Consider the following 18,018-nt stretch of genomic DNA (forward strand, 5'->3'; position numbering starts at 1 on the left):
GGAACTGTTCAAGAGTGAATTACATCTGCTGCTGTAATTACAATACGAATTTGTGTATTCATTGGAAGAACGGTTCGACTGTCTACATCTAAGAGACGGAATCCTGATAAATCTAGTTCATTAATAGGAATTATGTAAGTGTCAAACTCAACATTAAGAAAATCTGAGTATTCATAACTTCAATATCATTGGTGGCCTACAGTTTTTAAGGTAATAGACGGATTATTAACTTCATCTAGTAGGTATAAAAGGCGAAGAGAAGGAAGAGCAATAAAGATAAAACAAATTGCAGGAACTCAATAGTTAATTAACTCAATAGTTTGATGCTCAAGTATAAATCGATTAATAAGCGAATTTCTGAGAACCGATGTAAATATATAGCCCACAAAGGTAATAATTATAATAAGAACAACTATAATATGATCATGAAAGAAAATTAGCTGTTCTATTAAGGGAGAAGCTCCATCTTGAAGACCTAAAAAGTTCATGTTGCCATTAAGAGAAGAGAGAGAGAGAGTTCTAAAAGAAGAATAATTTCTTCCTAGTAGGAGCTTAAATCCTATACATCTTTTTGTCATTTTAGAAGTTAGAAATTAGTGGAATTTCTATATAAGAATGGTCAGCAGGTGGGTAAGAGTGATTTCATTCAATTGAGGAAGGGAGGAAAGGAGTAAATAGGACAGGTCGGTTAGAAACCAGAGCTTCTCAAATAATAATTATAAAGATTGATATAGCAACAAGAGAGACTATAGATCCTATAGAGGAAACAATATTTCATGTTGTATAAGCATCTGGGTAATCAGAGTAACGTCGAGGTATACCATTAAGTCCTAAAAAATGTTGAGGGAAGAAAGTAATATTTACTCCGGCAAACATAATAGAAAAAAAATGAATTTTTATTCATTTAGGGTTTAAGGATAAGCCTGTAAAGAGTGGAAATCAGTGAGCAATACTGGCAAAGATACCAAAAACAGCTCCTATAGATAGGATATAATGGAAGTGGGCTACAACATAGTAGGTATCGTGGATAATAATATCAATTGATGAATTGGGTAAAACAACTCCGGTAAGACCCCCAACGGAAAATAAAACCTAAAGCCCATAGTATTGAAGGCCTATAATTAATTTGTGTTCCGTGAAGGGTTCTAAGTCATCTGAAAATTTTGATGCCTGTTGGAACGGCAATAATTATTGTTGCTGATGTAAAGTAAGCTCGTGTATCAACATCTATACCTACTGTAAACATGTGATGGGCTCAGACAATAAATCCTAAGATACCAATAGCCATTATAGCATAGATTATACCTAATGTTCCAAATGACTCTTTTTTTTCCTGATTCTTGTCTTACAATATGTGAGATTATACCGAATGCTGGTAAAATAAGAATGTAAACTTCTGGATAATCAAAGAACCAGAATAGATGTTGATAGATAACAGGGTCTCCACCTCCAGCAGGAACAAAGAATGATGTATTAAGATTTCGATCGGTTAAAAGTATGGTGATTGCTCCTGCTAGAACTGGTAAAGATAAAAGTAAAAAAATTGCTGTAATGAAGACAGACCAGACGAATAGTGGTATCTGGTCTATTCTTATTCCAAAAGATCGTATATTAATGACAGTTGTTATAAAATTAACTGCGGCAAGAATAGAAAATACACCTGGGAGATGGAGAGAGAAAATACCAAGATCAACTGAGGCTCCTGCATGGGCAATAGCTGCTGCTAAGGGAGGGTAAACAGTTCAACCTGTACCAACACTTCTTTCTACTATACCTCTTATTAAGAGTAGAGTTAGAGATGGTGGTAAAAGCCAGAATCTTATATTATTTATTCTAGGGAAAGCCATGTCAGAAGCTCCTAGTATAAGAGGGACCAGTCACTTACCAAATCCTCCAATTATAATTGGTATAACTATAAAGAAAATTATAACAAAAGCATGTGCAGTAACAACAACATTATAAATTTGGTCGTTACCAATAAGTGTTCCTGGTTGCCCTAATTCAGCTCGGATAATCAAAGTTAATGAAGTTTCTACTATACCAGATCATGCTCCAAAGATAAAATATAATGTACCAATGTCTTTATGATTTGTAGAAAAAATCATCGTTGCATAATAAGATGGCTGAGTGATGTAAGCGTTAGATTGTAAATCTTAAAACAGGTTAAAACTTTCTTATTAGGTTCCATAGTAAAATGAAAATAATATTAGATTGCAAAATCTAAAGATGTGGTTAGGCACTGGAACGTAGGATTTAAAAGGTTCTTTTTTTTTAGGCTTTGAAAGCTTTTAGTTTATATAACTTAAAATCCTAGATTGAAAATGGAATAGATAGGCATAAACCAAATATGTTAATAAAGGTAAAGAAAGCTAAAAATGAGGAAAAAGTCGATAAGGATTTAATAAAAAAAAAAGAGGAAAGTGAAGGAAAAGATAATAAGATTATGGGAACAAAAAGGCGTAGGTAGAAATAAAGAGTAATAAGACTTGAAAATAAAAGGATTAATAGAGAAAAATCATTATTTTAGATGAAAGAAGTTGAATAATAACCCAATTAGGTGAAAATCCTATAAAAGGAGGTAACCCTCCAAGAGACAGAAGGTTTATAGGAAGGAGAAGATTAAAAAGAGCTTTATTTTTATTTTGATTTATTAGGTCAGAGATTGAAGAGGATTGAGTTGAATAAAAGAGAATGATAACGGATCTTGATCACCGCACTTTTTTTTAGTGGTGAGCAGAAGAACCACTTAAAAAAAGGCGCACCCTTTTTTAGTGGTGAGCAGAAGAACACCAAAACCCTGCACAGCATTTTACACTAAATACCTGCGCAACTTTTTACACCAAAACCCTGCACAGCTTTTTACAACAAAACCTTCTGCAGGTTTTTAAACCAAAACCTTGCATATGTTTTTACTCCAAATCCCTGCACACGTTTTTACACCAAAACCCTACTGAGTTTTTTAAACCAAAACCTTGCACAAGTTTTTACACCAAAACCCTGCACATGGTTTTAGACCAAAACCCTGCACAGGTTTTTACACCAAAATCCTGTGCAGCTTTTTTAGTGTTGATCAGATAAACACCAAAAACTTGCACAGGTTTTACACCAAAACCCAGCGCAGCTTTTTTTAGTGGTGATCAGATGAACACCAAAACCCTGCACAGCTTTCTACACCAAAACCCTGCACAGCTTTTTACACCAAAACCCTGTACAGGTTTTTACACCAAAATCCTGCACAGGTTTTTACACCAAAACCCTGCGCACCTTTTTTACACCAAAAACCTGCACAGGTTTAACACCAAAATCCTGCTTAGGTTTTTACACCAAAATCCTGCTCACCTTTTTACACCAAAACCCTGCACATGTTTTTACACCAAAACCCTGCACCGGTTTTCTACACCAAAACCCTGCACAGCTTTTTTAGTGTTGACAAGATAAACACCAAAAACTTGCAAAACTTTTTACACCAAAACTCTGAGCAGCTTTTTTACTGTTGATCAGATGAACACCAAAACCTTGCGCAGCTTTTCACACCAAAACAAACAAAAGCAACTTTTTTTAGTAGTGATTAGATAAACAGCAAAACCCTGCAGACCATTTTTCACCAAATCCTTGCGTAGGTTTTTACACCAAAAACTGGCGCAGCTTTTTGCACCAAAATCCTGCGCACCTACTCGTATTTTAATGTTGACCAGATGAACACTAAAATCCTGCACAGAGTTTTACACCAAAACCATGCACAGCCTTTTATACCAAAACCCTGCACAGGTTTTAACACCAAATCCCTGCTCAGCTTTTTACACCAAAAAACTGCACAGGTTTTTTACACCAACACCCTGCGCAGCTTTTTTAGTGTTGATCGGATAAACATATAATCCTGCACAGCTTTTTACACCAAAACCCTGAGCAGTTTTTTTACTGTTGATTAGGTGAACACCAAAACCCTGCGCAGCTTTTTATAGCAAAACTCTGCACAGCTTTTTTTTTTTAGTGGTGATCAGATGAACACCAAAAACATGCACAGGTTTTTAAACCAAAACTCTGCGCAGCTTTTTTTTAGTGGTGATGAGATGAACACCAAAATCCTGCTCAGCATTTTACTCAAAATCCCTGCACAGCTTTTTACATCAAAACCCTGCGCAGCTTTTTACACGAAAACCCTGAGCAGCTTTTTTTAGTGTTATCAGATTAACAACATAATCCTGCACAGCTTTTTACACCAAAACCCTGCACAGCTTTTTACACCAAAACAATGGGGAGGTTTTTACACCAAAATCCTACACAGGTTTTTTACTTCAAAACCCTGCAAAGCTTTTTACACCAAAACCCTGCAGAGGTTTTAACGCCAAATCTCTGCCCAGCTTTTTACACCAAAACTCTGGACAGATTTTTATACCAAAACCTTACACACGTTTTTACACCAGAACCCTGCACAGGTTTTTACACCTAAAACCTGCGCAACTTTTTTTAGTGTTGATCAGATGAACACCAAAAACCTGCACAGGTTTTATTCACCAAATTTCTGCGTAGCTTTTTTAGTGGTGATCAGATGAACAACTAAATCCTGCATAACTTTTAACACCAAAACCCTGCGTAGTTTTTTAGTGTTAATCAGATGAACACCAAACACCTGAACAGCTTTTTACACCATAACTCTGCACATGTTTTTACACCAAAACCCAGCACAGGTTTTCAAACCAAAATCTTGCACAGCTTTTTTAGTGTGGATGAGATGAAAACCAAAATCCTGCACAGCTTTTAACACGAAAACACCAAAACTCTGCGCAGCTTTATTTAGTGTTGATCAGATGAACATAAAAAACCTGCACAGATTTTTACACCAAAAGCCTGCGCAGCTTTTTTTAGTGGTGATCAGATGAACACCGAAACGATGCACACGTTTTTACACCAAAACCATGCGCAGCTTTTCACACCAAAATCCTGCTCAGCATTAAAAAAAAAAAAAAAAACCTGCCCAGCTTCTTTACTATTGATCAGATGAACACAAAAACCCCTTATAGCTTTTTACACCAAACCCCTGCACAGGTTTTTACACCAAATCCCAGCAAAGGTTTTTACACCAAAACCTTGCGCAGGTTTTAACACCAAAATCCTGCACAGCTTTATTTAGTGGTGATCAGATGAACACCAAAATCCTGCACAGGTTTTTACACCAAAACCCTGTACAGGTTTTTTTTATTAGTGTTGATCAGATGAGCACCAAAAACCTGCACAGGTTTTTGCATCAAAATCCTGCGCTGCTTTTTTTAGTGGTGATCAGATAAACACCAAAAAAATCTTCACAGCTTTTTACGGAAAAACCCTACACAGCTTTTCTAGTGTCGTTCAGATGAATACCAAAACCCTACACATTTTTTTTTATTGTTGATCAGATGATAAAAAAAAAAAAAAAACCTGCACAGCTTTTTACACCAAAACCCTGCGCAGCTTTTTGTTTTGTTGATCGGAAAAGATCAAAACCCTGCACAGCTTTTTACACCAAAACACTTCATTGCTCTTTACACCAAAACACTGGACAGGTTTTTACACCAAAATCCTGCGCAGCTTTTGACACCAAAACCTTGCACAGGTTTTTACACCAAAACACTGCGCAGCTTTTTACACTAAAACACTGCACAGGTTTTTACACCCAAACCCTACACACGTTTTTAAACCAAAACCATGCACAGGTTTTCACACTAAAACCCTGCACAGCTTTTTTTTAGTGTTGAGCAGCTAAACACCAAAAACTTGCACCGGTATTTTTTTTTCACCAAAATTCTGCGCAGCTTTTTTTAGTGTTGATCAAATGAACACCAAAAACCTGCACAGCTTTTTACACCATAACCCTGCACATGTTTTTACACCAAAACCCACCACAGGTTTATACACCAAAAAACTGCACAGTTTTTTACACGAAACCCTTCCACAGTTTTTTTAAGGTTGATCAGATGAACACCAAAACACTACACTGCTTATTACACCAAAACCCTGCGCAGCTTTTAACAACAGAACTCAAAGCAGCTTTTTTTTAGTGTTGATCAGAGGAACATGAAAAACCTGCACAGGTTTTTACATCAAAACTCTACGCAGCTTTTTTTACTGTTGATCAGATGAACACCGTAACACTGCACAGGATTTATACCAAAACCCTGCGCAGCTTTTCACACCAAAGCCACACGCACCATTTTACAAGAAAAGTCTGCCAAGCTTTTTTACTATTTATCAGATGAACACCAAAACCCTGCACAGATTTTTACACGAAAAACCTGAACAATTTTTTACACCGAATCTCTGCAAAATGTTTTTGCACCAAATCCCTGAACAGGTTTTTACACCAAAACCCTGCACAGGTTTTTAGAACAAAACCCTCGTCATTTTTTACATTAAAACCCTGCGTAGGTTTTAACACCAAAATTCTGTGCAGCTTTTTTTAGTGTTAATTAAATGAACTCCAAAAAAACATGCACAGGTTTTTATACCAAAACACTGCTGAGCTTTTTTTTAGTGGTGATAAGATGAACACGAAAACCCTTCACAGGTTTTTATAGGAAAACCCTGCACAGGGTATTTTAGTGTTCATCAGATGAACACCAAAAAAGTGCACAGCTTTTTACACCAAAACCCTGCGCAGCTTTTTACACCAAAACCCTGCACAGGTTTTTACACCAAAATCCTGCTCAGTTTTTTTTAGTGGTGATCAACTGAATACCGAAAAAACCTGCACAGCTTTTTATACCAATCCCCTCTGCAGCTTTTTTAGTGTTGATCAGATGAAAAGCAAAAACCTGCAAAGGTGTTTTTAGCGTTCTTGAGATAAACACCACAAAAAAACCTTCAGAGCTTTTACACCAAAACCCTGCGCATCTTTTTAAATGTTGATCATATGAACATCAAAACCCTGCATATATTTTTACACCAAAACCATGCACAGATTTTTACATTAAAACCCGGCACAGGTTTTTACACCAAATGCCTGCATTTGGTGTGTTGATCAGATGAACACAAAAATCCAGCACAGCTTTTTACACTAAAACCCTGCACAGCTTTCTACACGAAAACCCTGCACAGATTTTTACACGAAAATTCTGCACTGCTTTTTTTAGTGGTGAATAGATGAACACCCCCCCCCCCAAAAAAAAGGACAGCTTTTTACACGAAAAGCCTACCCAGCTTTTTCAGTGTTGATCAGATGAACACCTAAATCCTGCACAGGATTTTTTAGAGTTGATCAGATGAACACAAAAAAAAAAAAAAAAAATCTGCACAGCTTTTTACACCAAAACCCTTCGCAGCTTTTTAAATGTTGATCAGATGAACATCAAAATCCTGCACATCTTTTTACATCAAAACCCTGCACAGGTTTTTACATCAAAACACTGCACAGGTTTTTACAGCTAATCCCTGCGCAGCTTTTTTATTGTTGATCAGATGAACTCAAAAATCCTGCACAGCTTTTTACACAAAAACCAAGAACAGGTTTTTACACCAAAACCCTGCACAGCTTTTTTTTAGTGTTGATGAGATGAACACCAAAATCTCGCCCAGCTTTTTACACCAAAAACCTTCCCAGCTTCTTTTAGTGTTGATCAGATGAACACCAAAAACCTGCACAGGTTTTTACACCTGCACACCTGTTTTTACACTGCACACCATTTTATACTAAATCCCTGCACACCTTTTTACACCAAAACTTTACATCAAAGCCCAGCGCAGTTTTTTTTAGTGTTGATCAGATGAACACCGAAACACTGAACAGGATATACACCAAAACAATGCGCAGCTTTTCACACCAAAACTCTGCGCACCATTTTACACCAAAAGTTTGCCAAGCTTTTTTACTATTGATCAGTTGAACACCAAAACCCTGCACAGGTTTTTACACAAAAACCTTGAACAAGTTTTTTTCCTGCAAACTATTTTTGCACCAAATTCCTGCACAGGTTTTTACACCAAAACCCTGTACAGGATTTACAACAAAACCCTCCACATTTTTTTTACACCAAAACCCTGCGCAGGTTTTAACACCAAAACCCTGCGAACTTTTTTTAGTAGTGATCAGATGAACACCAAAATAAAAAATAAAAAACACAGCTTTTTACACCAAATGCCTCCGCAGCTTTTTCAGTGTTGATCAGATTAACAGCTAAAATTGCACAGGTTTTTTTTAAAGTTGATCAGATGAACACCAAAAAAAAAAATCTGGACAGCTTTTTACACCAAAACCCTGCGCAGCATTTATTTACACCAAAAACCCTGCACAGGTCTTTGCACCAAATCCCTGCTAAGCTTATTACACCAAAAAACTGCACAGGTTTTTTACATCAACACCCTGCGCAGCTTTTTTAGTGTTGATCACATGAACACCAAAACACTGCGCAGCTTTTTACACCAAATCTCTGCGAATCTTTTTTTAGTGTTGATCAAATGAACACCAAAAAAAAAACATGCACAGGTTTTTAAACCAAAACCCTACGCACCTTTTTTAAGCGGTGATGAGATGAAAACCAAAATCCTGCATAGCATTTTACACAAAATCCCTGCACAGCTTTTTTACAACAAAAACATGCTCAGATTTAACACGAAAAGCCTGAGCAGCTTTTTTAGTGTTGATCATATTAACAATAAAATCCTGCACAGCTTTTTACCTTAAAACCCTGCACATATTTTTGCACCTAAACCCTGCGCAGCTTTTTTAGTGTTGATCAGATGAACACCAAAACCTGCACAGGTTTTATTCATCAAAATTCTGCGTAGCTTTTTTAAGTGGTGATCAGATGAAGAACAAAATCCAGCATAGCTTTTAACACCAAAACCCTGCGCAGTTTTTTTTAGTGTTAATCAAATCAAAAACATTTTACACAGCATTTTACACAGCATTTTACACCAAAACTCTGCACATGTTCTTACACCAAAACTTAGCACAGGTTTTCGAACCAAAATCTTGCGGAGCTTTTTTAGTGTTGATCAGATGAACACCAAAATCCTTCACAGCTTTTAACACGAAAACCTTGCGCATTTTTTTTTTGTGTTGATCAGATGAACACTAAAACTTTGCACAGCTTTTTAAACCAAAACCCTGCGCAGCATTTTACACCAAAACTCTGTGCATCTTTTTTTAGTGTTCATCAGAAGAACATGAAAAACCTGCACACATTTCTACACCAAAACCATGCGCAGCTTTTCACACCAAAATCCTGTTCAGCATTCTACACAAAAACCATGCCCAGCTTTTTTAGTATTGATCAGATGAACACAAAAACCCTGCATAGCTTTTTACACCAAAACCCTGCAAAGGTTTTTACTCGAAATCCCTGCAAAATATTTTTGCACCAAAACCCTGCACAGGTTTTTGCACCAAAACCCTGCACAGGTTTTTACAACAAAAACCTTCACCTTTTTTTACACGAAAACCGTGCGCAGGTTTTAACACCAAAACCCTGCACAGCTTTATTTAGTAGTGATCAGATGAACACCAAAATCCTGCACAGGTTTTTACACCAAAACCCTGCACAGGTTTTTTTTATTAGTGTTGATCAGATGAACACCAAAAACATGCACAGGTTTTTGCATCGAAATCTTGCGCAGCTTTTTTTTTAGTGTTAATCAGATGAACACCAAAAAAAAAAAAAAAAAAAAAAAACCTGCAAAATTTTCTACAAAAAACCCTGCGCAGCTTCTTTTAGCGTTGATCAGAAGACATCAAAATCCTGCACAGCTTTTTACAACAAAACCCTGCACAGGTTTTAACACCAAAACGCTGCACAGGTTTTTTACACTAAAACCCTGCGCAGCTTTTTACAACAAAACCCTGCACAGGTTTTAACACCAAAACGCTACACAGGTTTTTTACACTAAAACTCTGCGCAGCTTTTTACACTAAAACCCTGCACAGGTTTTTACACCAAAAACCTATACACTTTTTAACACGAAAACCATGCACAGATTTTTACACCAAAACCCTGCACAGCTTTTTTTTAGTGGTGATCAGATAAACACCAAAAACCTGCACCAGCCTGCGCAGCTTTTTTTTAGTGTTAATCAGATGAACACCAAAACACTGCACAGCTTTTTACACAAAAACTCTGCACATGTTTTTACGCCAAAACCCACCACATGCTTATACACCAAAACCCTGCACAGGTTTTTATATGAAACCCTTGCGCAGTTTTTTTTAGTGTTGATCAGATGAACACCAAAACCCTGCACAGCTTTTTATGCACTTGTTTTTACTACAAAACCCACCACATGTTTATACACCAAAACCCTGCACAGGTTTTTACACGAAACCCTTGCGCAGTTTTTTTTAGTGTTGATGAGATTAACACCAAAATCTTGCACAGCTCTTAACACCAAAACCCAGCACAGTTTTTTTTTAATGTTGATCAGATGAACACCAAAACACTGCACTGCTTATCACACCAAAACCCTGCGCAGCTTTTTACAACAAAATTCAACGGAGCTTTTTTTTTGTGTTGATCAGAGGAACATAAAAAACCTGCACAGGTTTTTACATCAAAACCCTGCGCAGTTTTTTTGTGTTGATCAGATGAACATCGAAACACGACACAGGATTTACACCAAAACACTGCGCAGCTTTTCACACCAAAACCGTGCGCACCATTATACACCAAAAGTCTGCCCAGCTTTTTTACTATTGCTCTGATAAACACCAAAACCTTGCACAGATTTTTAAAAGAAAACCCTGAACAAGTTTTTAAACCAAATCCTTGCAAAATGTTTTTTCACCAAAACCCTGCATAGGTTTTTACACCAAAACCCTGCACAGGTTTGTACAACAAAACCCTCCACATTTTTTTATACCAAAACCCTGCGCAGGATTTAACACCAACACCTTGCGCAGCTTTTTTTTAGTGTTGATCAAATGAACACCAAAAACATGGAGAGGTTTTTACACCAAAACACTGCGGAGCTTTCTTTAGTGGTGATCAGATGAACATGATAACCCTGCACAGGTTTTTACACAAAAACCCTGCACAGGTTATTTTAGTGTTGATCAGATGAACACCAAAAACCTGCGCAACTTCTTACACCTAGACCCTGCTCAGCTTTTGACACCAAAATCCTGCACAGGTTTTTACACCAAAATCCTGGTCAGCTTTTTTTATTGGTGATCGGTTGAATACCAAAAAAACCTGCACAGCTTTTTATATCAAAACCCTCTGCAGCTTTCTTAGTGTTGATTAGATGAACACCAAAACCTTGCAAAGGTATTTTTAGTGTTCTGCACAGAATTTTACACGAAAACCTTGCGCACCTTCTTAGTGTTGTTCAGATGAACACAAAAATCCTGGACAGCTTTTTACACCAAAACCCTGCACATGTATTTTACACCAAAACCCTGCGCAGCCTTTTACTCCGAAACTCTGCGCAGCTTTTTATACCAAAACTCTACGCATCTTTTTTAATGTAGACCAGATAAACACTAAAACCCTGCACAGCTTTTTACAACAAAACCCTGCACAGCTTTCTACACCAAAACCCTGCACAGGTTTTTTACTCCAACACCCTGCGCAGCTTTTTTGGTGTTGATCAAATAAACACCGAAACACTACGCAGCTTTTTACATCATAAATTTGCGCAGCTTTTTTTTAGTGTTGATCAGATGAAAACCAAAAACATGCACAGCATTTTACACAAAATCTCTGCGCAGCTTTTTACACCAAAACCCTAAGCAGCTTTTTACACGAAAACCCTGAGCAGCGTTTTTAGTGTTGATCATATTAACACTAAAATCCTGCATAGCTTTTTACACTAAAACCATGCACAGCTTTTTACACCAAAACCCTGGACAGGTTTTTACACCCAAATTCTACACAGATTTTTACAACATAACCAAGTGAAGCTTTTTACACGCACAGGTTAAACCCTGCACGGGTTTTTATACCAAAACCTTGCACAGGTTTTTACACCAATACCTTCGACAGGTTTTTACACCAAAACCCTAAACACGTTTTTACACCAAAACCCTACTCAGGTTTTTACACCTAAACCCTGCGCAGCTTTTTTTAGTGGTGGTCAGATGAACACCAAAAAAACCTGCACAGCTTTTTGCACCAAAACCCTACACATTGTTTTTAGTGTTGTTCATATGAACAACAACCAAAACCTTATGCAGCTTTTTACACCAAAACCATGCCCAGCTTTTTACACCAAAACCCTGCACATGTTTTTACACCAAAAAACTGCACAGGTTTTTAGACCAAAACCCTCCGCACCTTTTTAGTGTTGATCATATGAGCACAAAAATCCTGCACAGCTTTTTACACCAAAACCCTGCACAGGTATTTTACACCAAAACCATGAGCAGCTTTTTTAGTGTTTATCAGATAAACTCCAAAATGTTGCACAGCTTTTTACATCAAAACTCAGGTTTTTTACAGTTAATCAGATGAACACCAAAAGCCTATGCAGCCTTTTACACTAAAACAAAGCGCAATATTTTTTAGTAGTGATCAGATGAACACCAAAACCCTGCACACCAAATCCCTGCGCAGCTTTTTACACCAAAACCCTGCGCAGCTTTTTATACCAAAACTCTGCGCAGCTTTCTTAATGTTGACCAGATGAACACTAAAACCCTATAGAGCTTTTTACAACAAAACCCTGCACAGCTTTTTATATCAAAACAATGCACAGGTTTTTACATCAAAACCCTGCACAGTTTTTACACCATATACCTGCTCAGCTTTTTATACCAAAACCCTGCACAGGTTTTTCACACCAACACCCTGCGCAGCTTTTTTTTTTTAGTGTTGATCAGATAAACACCAAAACCTGCACAGCTTTTTATACCAAAATCCTGCGCAGGTTTTTTACTGTTGATCAGATGAACACCTAAACCCTACGCAGCTTTTTACAGGAAAACTCTGCGCAGCTTTTTTGAGTGTTGATCAGATGAACACCAAAAACATGCACAGGTTTTTAAAACAAATTCCTAAACAGCTTTTTTTTAGTGGTGATCAGATGAACACCAAAACCCTGCACAGCATTTTACACAAAATTCTTGCACAAATTTTTATACCAAAAACCTGCGCAGCTTTTTACACAAAAACCCTGAGCAACTTTTTTAGAGTTGATCAGATTAACACTAAAATCCTGCATAGTTTTTTACACCAAAACCCTGCACAACTTTTTACACCAAAACCCTGGACAGGTTTTTACACCAAAACCCTGTACAGATTTTTAAACCAAAACTCTGCATAGGTTTTTACACGAAAATCCTCCACAGGATTTTACACGAAAACCCTGCGCAAGGTTTAACACCAAAACCCTGCACATTTTTTTTTAGTATTCATCAAATGAACACCAAAAACCTGCACAGGTTTTAACAGTAAAACCTTGCGGAGCTTTTTTTAGTATATAGATGAACACCAAAAACCTGCACAGATTGTTACACCAAAATCATGTACAACTTTTTTTTTTGGGGTGATCAGATAAACACCAAAACCCTGCACGGCTTTTTACACCAAAACCAAAATGCAGCTTTCTTATTTTTGATGAGATGAACAAAAAAAATAATGCATAACTTTTTACAAAAAAACCTTGCACACGTTTTTGCACTTTTTTTATTGTTGATGAGATGAACAAAAAAAATAATGCATAGCTTTTTACACAAAAACACGTCATGCGCATCTTTTTACACTAAAACTCTGCGCAGCTTTTTTTAGTGTTGATAAGATGAACACAAAAAATCTGCAAAGTTTATACACCAAAACCCTGCGCAGCTTTTTACACCAAAACCATGCGCAGCTTTTTTTTATTGTTGATCAGAAGAAAACCAAAACCCTTCACAGCATTTTACAGTATCTCTGCTTTAGTATGGATCAGATGAACAGCAAAACCCTGCACAGCTTTTTACACCAAAACCTTGCGAAGGTATTTAAACCAAAACACTGCACAGGTTTCTATACTAAAACCCTGTGCAGCTTTTTACACCAAAACCCTGCACATTTTTTTACTCACCACCCCCCAAAAAAGCAGAGCTTCTTACACCATAACGCTGCACAGGTTTTTATATTAAAACCCTGCACAGGTTTTTACACCAAAACCCTGCACAGATTTTTACATCAAAACCCTGTGCAGCTTTTTCAGTGTTGCTCAGATGAAAATAAAAATGCTGCACACCTTTTTACACCAAAAACTTGCATAGGTTTTTACAGCAAAACCCTGCGCACCATTTTTTGAGTTGATCATATAAATACCAAAATCCTGCACATCTTTTTATACCAAAACCTTGCGGAGCATTTTTAGCATTTAAAGCAGAGCTCCTTACACCATAACCCTGCACAGAGTTTTACACCAAAGCCCTGCGCGAAAAAATCCTGCACAGATTTTTACACCAAAACCTGCGCCTCTTTTTTAGTGTTGATCAGATGAAGACAAAATTGCTGCACAGCTTTTTACACCAAAACCCTGCACAGGTTTAAAAAATAAAAAAAATCCTGCGCAGCTTTTTTAGTGTTGATCAGATAAACACAAAAATCTTGCACAGCTTTTTATACCAAAACACTGAGCAGGTTTTTTACTGTTGATAAGATGAACACCAAAACCCTGCTCAGCATTTTACATCAAAACCAAGCGCAACTTTTTTTAGTGGTGATCAGATAAACACCAAAACCCTGCAGAGCATTTTACACTAAATCCTTGCGCAGCTTTTTACACCAAACCCCTGCACAGCTTTTTACACCAAAACCCTGCAGAAGTTTTTACACAAAAACCCTGCACATTTTTTTACACCAAAACCCTGCACAGGTTTTTACACCAAATCCCTACACAGCTTTTTTAGTGTTGATCATATGAACACAAAAATCCTGCTGAGCTTTTCACACAAAAACCCTGCACAGGTTTTTTACACTAAATCCCTGCACAGCTTTTTTAGTGTTGATCAGATAAACATCAAAATCCTGCACAGCTTTTTATACTAAAACCGTGCGCAGCTTTTTTACTGTTGATCAGATGATCACCAAAACCCTATCCAGCTTTTTATACCAAAACCCTGCGTAGCTTTTTTAGTGGTGATTAGATGAACACCAACAACATGCACAGCATTTTACACAAAATCCCTGCGCAGCTCTTTACACCAAAACCCTGCGCAGCTTTTTACACGAAAACCTGCGCAGCTTTTTTAGTGTTGATCAGATGAACACTAAATTCCTGCACAGTTTTTAACACCAAAACCCTGGAAAGCTTTTTACACCACAGGCTTTCATACCAAATTCTTGCGCAGCTTTTTACATGAAAACCCCTGACATGTTTTTACACCAAAACACTACACACGTTTTTACACCAAAACCCTGCACAGGTTTTTATACCTAAACCCTGCGCATCTTTTTTTTAGTGTTGATCAGATGAACACCAAAAACCTGCACAGGTTTTTTTCACCAAAAACTCTGCGTAGCATTTTTTAGTGTTGATCAGATAAACACCAAAGAACTGCATAGCTTTTTACAGCAAAACTATGCACTTGTTTTTACACAAAATCACCAATCACCAAAACCCTGCACAGGTTTTTAAACCGAAACCTTGCGCAGCTTTTTTAGTGTTGATCAGATGAGCACCAAAACGCTGCACAGCTTATAACACCAAAACCCTGCTGAGATTTTTTAGTGTTGATCACATGAACATGAAAAACCTGCACAGATTTTTTGACCAAAACCCTGCACAGCTTTTTTTTAGTGGTGATCAGATAGACACCGAAACTCTGCACAGGTTTTTACAACAAAACCATGCACAGCTTTTCACACCAAAACACTGCTCAGCATTTTTCACCAAAACCCTGCACAACTTTTTTAGTATTGATCAGATAAACACCAAAACCCTGCATAGCTTTTTACACGAAAACCCTACAGAGGTCTTTACACCAAATCCCTGCAAAGGTTTTCACACCAAAACCCTGCACAGGTTTTTACACCAAAAACACTGCACAGGTTTTAACACCTAAACATTGCACTGCTTTTTTTTAGATGTGATCAAATGAACAACACAATCCTGCACAGGTTTTTACAACAAAACCCTGCACAGGTTTTTTTTATTAGTGTTTATCAGATGAACACCAAAAACCTGCACAGGTTTTTGCATCAAAATCCTGCGCAACTTTTTTTGTGGTGACAAGATGTACACCCAAAAAACCTGCTTTTTACAGCTTTTTACAACAAAATCCTACACAACTTTTTTTAGTGTTGTTGAGATGAACACCAAAACCCTACACAGGTTTTTTTAGTGTTGATTAGATGAACGCACACACAAAAAAAAACCTGCAGAACTTTTTACACCAAAACCCTGCGCACCTTTTTTATAGTGTTGATCAGAAGACATGAAAACCCTTCACAGGTTTTCTACACGAAAACCCTGCACAGGTTTTTGCACTAAAACCCTGCAGGTGTTATTACTCCATAACCCTCCACAGGTTTTTACAGCAAAACCTTGCGCAGGTTTTTACATCAATACCCTGCACAGCTTTTTACACAGCTTTTAACATCAAAACCCTGCACAGCTTTTTACAACAAAACCCTGCAGAGGTTTTTACACCAAAAATCTGCACAGGTTTTTGCACCAAAACCCTCCACGGGTTTTTACACCAAAACCCTGCACAGGTTTTAACACCAAAACCCTGCGTGTTTTTTTTTTAGTATTGATCAAATGAACACCAAAAACCTGCACAGGTTTTAACGGTAAAACCTTCCGGAGCTTTTTTTTAGTGTTGATCAGATTAACACAAAAAACCTGCACAGGTTTTTACACCAAAATCATGCTCAGCTTTTTTTAATTGGTGATCAGATAAACACCAAAACCCTACACCAGAATCCTGCGCAGCTTTTTACACCAAAACCTTGCGCGGTTTTTTTAGTGTTTTTCAGATGAACAGCAAAACCCTGCACAACTTTTTACACCAAAACCCTGCAAAGCCTTTCACACCAAAACCTTCCGCACTTTTTTACACCAAGCCACAGGTTTTTACACCAAAATCCTGAGCACCTTTTTTAGTGTTGATCAGATGAACACATAAATCCTGCAGAGATTTTTATACTAACATCCTGCATAGATTGATCAGAGTTGGTCAGATAAACTCCAAAATCCTGCACATCTTTTTATACCATAAAATCCTGCTGAGCTTTTCTAGTGTTGATCAGATGAACACCAAAACATTGCATAGCAATTTACACCACAACCCTGCGCAGCTTTTTTAGTGTTAATCAGATGTACACCAAAAGCCTGCATAGCTTTTTACACTAAAACCATCCAGAGCTTTTTACATCAAAACCTTGGGCAGGTTTTTACACCAAAATCCTGCACACGTTTTCACAACAAAACCCTGCACAAGCTTTTACACCAGAACCTTGCGCAGCTTTTTTATTGTTGATCAGCAAAATCCTACACAGCTTTTTACACCAAAACCCTGCACAGCATTTTACATAAAAACCTTGCGCAAGTTTGTACACCAAAACCCTGCAAAGGTTTTAACAGAAAAACCCAGTGCAGCTTTTTACACCAAAACCCTGCAAAGGTTTTTACACCAAAACCCTACAGAGGTTTTTACACCAAAACCATTCGCAGCTTTTTTAGTGTTATTCAGATTAATACAAAAATCATGCACAGGTTTTTACACCAAAACTCTGAACAGGTTTTTACACCGAAATCCTTTTTTAGTCTTGATCAGATAAACACCAAAATCCTGCACATCCTTTTATACCAAAAACCCTGCTGTGTTGATCAGAAGAAAACGAAAACCCTGCACAGCTTTTTACACCAAAATTTTGCGCAGCTTTTATTAGTGTTGATCATATGAACATCGAAAAGTTGCATAGGTTTTTGTACCAAAACCCTGCGCAGCTTTTTACACCAAAGTCCTGCGGAGCTTTTTTAGTGTTGATCAGATGAACACCAAAACCCTGCACAGCTTTTTACAATAAAATCCTTCACAACTTTTTACACCAAAATCATACGCAGACATTTACACCAAAATCCTTCACAGGTTTTTACATCAAAACCCTACTC

The 18,018-nt window shown here is 37.4% G+C and overlaps 1 protein-coding gene and 1 pseudogene across 1 annotated transcript in view; one reads left to right on the top strand and one right to left on the bottom strand.

The window, feature by feature from the left end:
- Positions 1 to 586: 586 nt before the first annotated feature.
- LOC135107098 (cytochrome c oxidase subunit 1-like) lies at positions 587 to 2,105 on the bottom strand (annotated as a pseudogene).
- Positions 2,106 to 2,347: 242 nt separating this feature from the next.
- LOC135107102 (death-associated inhibitor of apoptosis 1-like) overlaps positions 2,348 to 18,018 on the top strand; it is a 33,263-nt gene continuing 17,592 nt past the window's right edge. Inside the window, 1 exon segment of the mRNA XM_064016780.1 lies at positions 2,348 to 2,359. Within this exon segment, the coding sequence (XP_063872850.1) occupies positions 2,348 to 2,359 (12 nt within the window).

The sequence above is a fragment of the Scylla paramamosain genome, chromosome 2 (assembly GCF_035594125.1).
Source record: "Scylla paramamosain isolate STU-SP2022 chromosome 2, ASM3559412v1, whole genome shotgun sequence".
Lineage (NCBI taxonomy): Eukaryota > Metazoa > Arthropoda > Malacostraca > Decapoda > Portunidae > Scylla > Scylla paramamosain.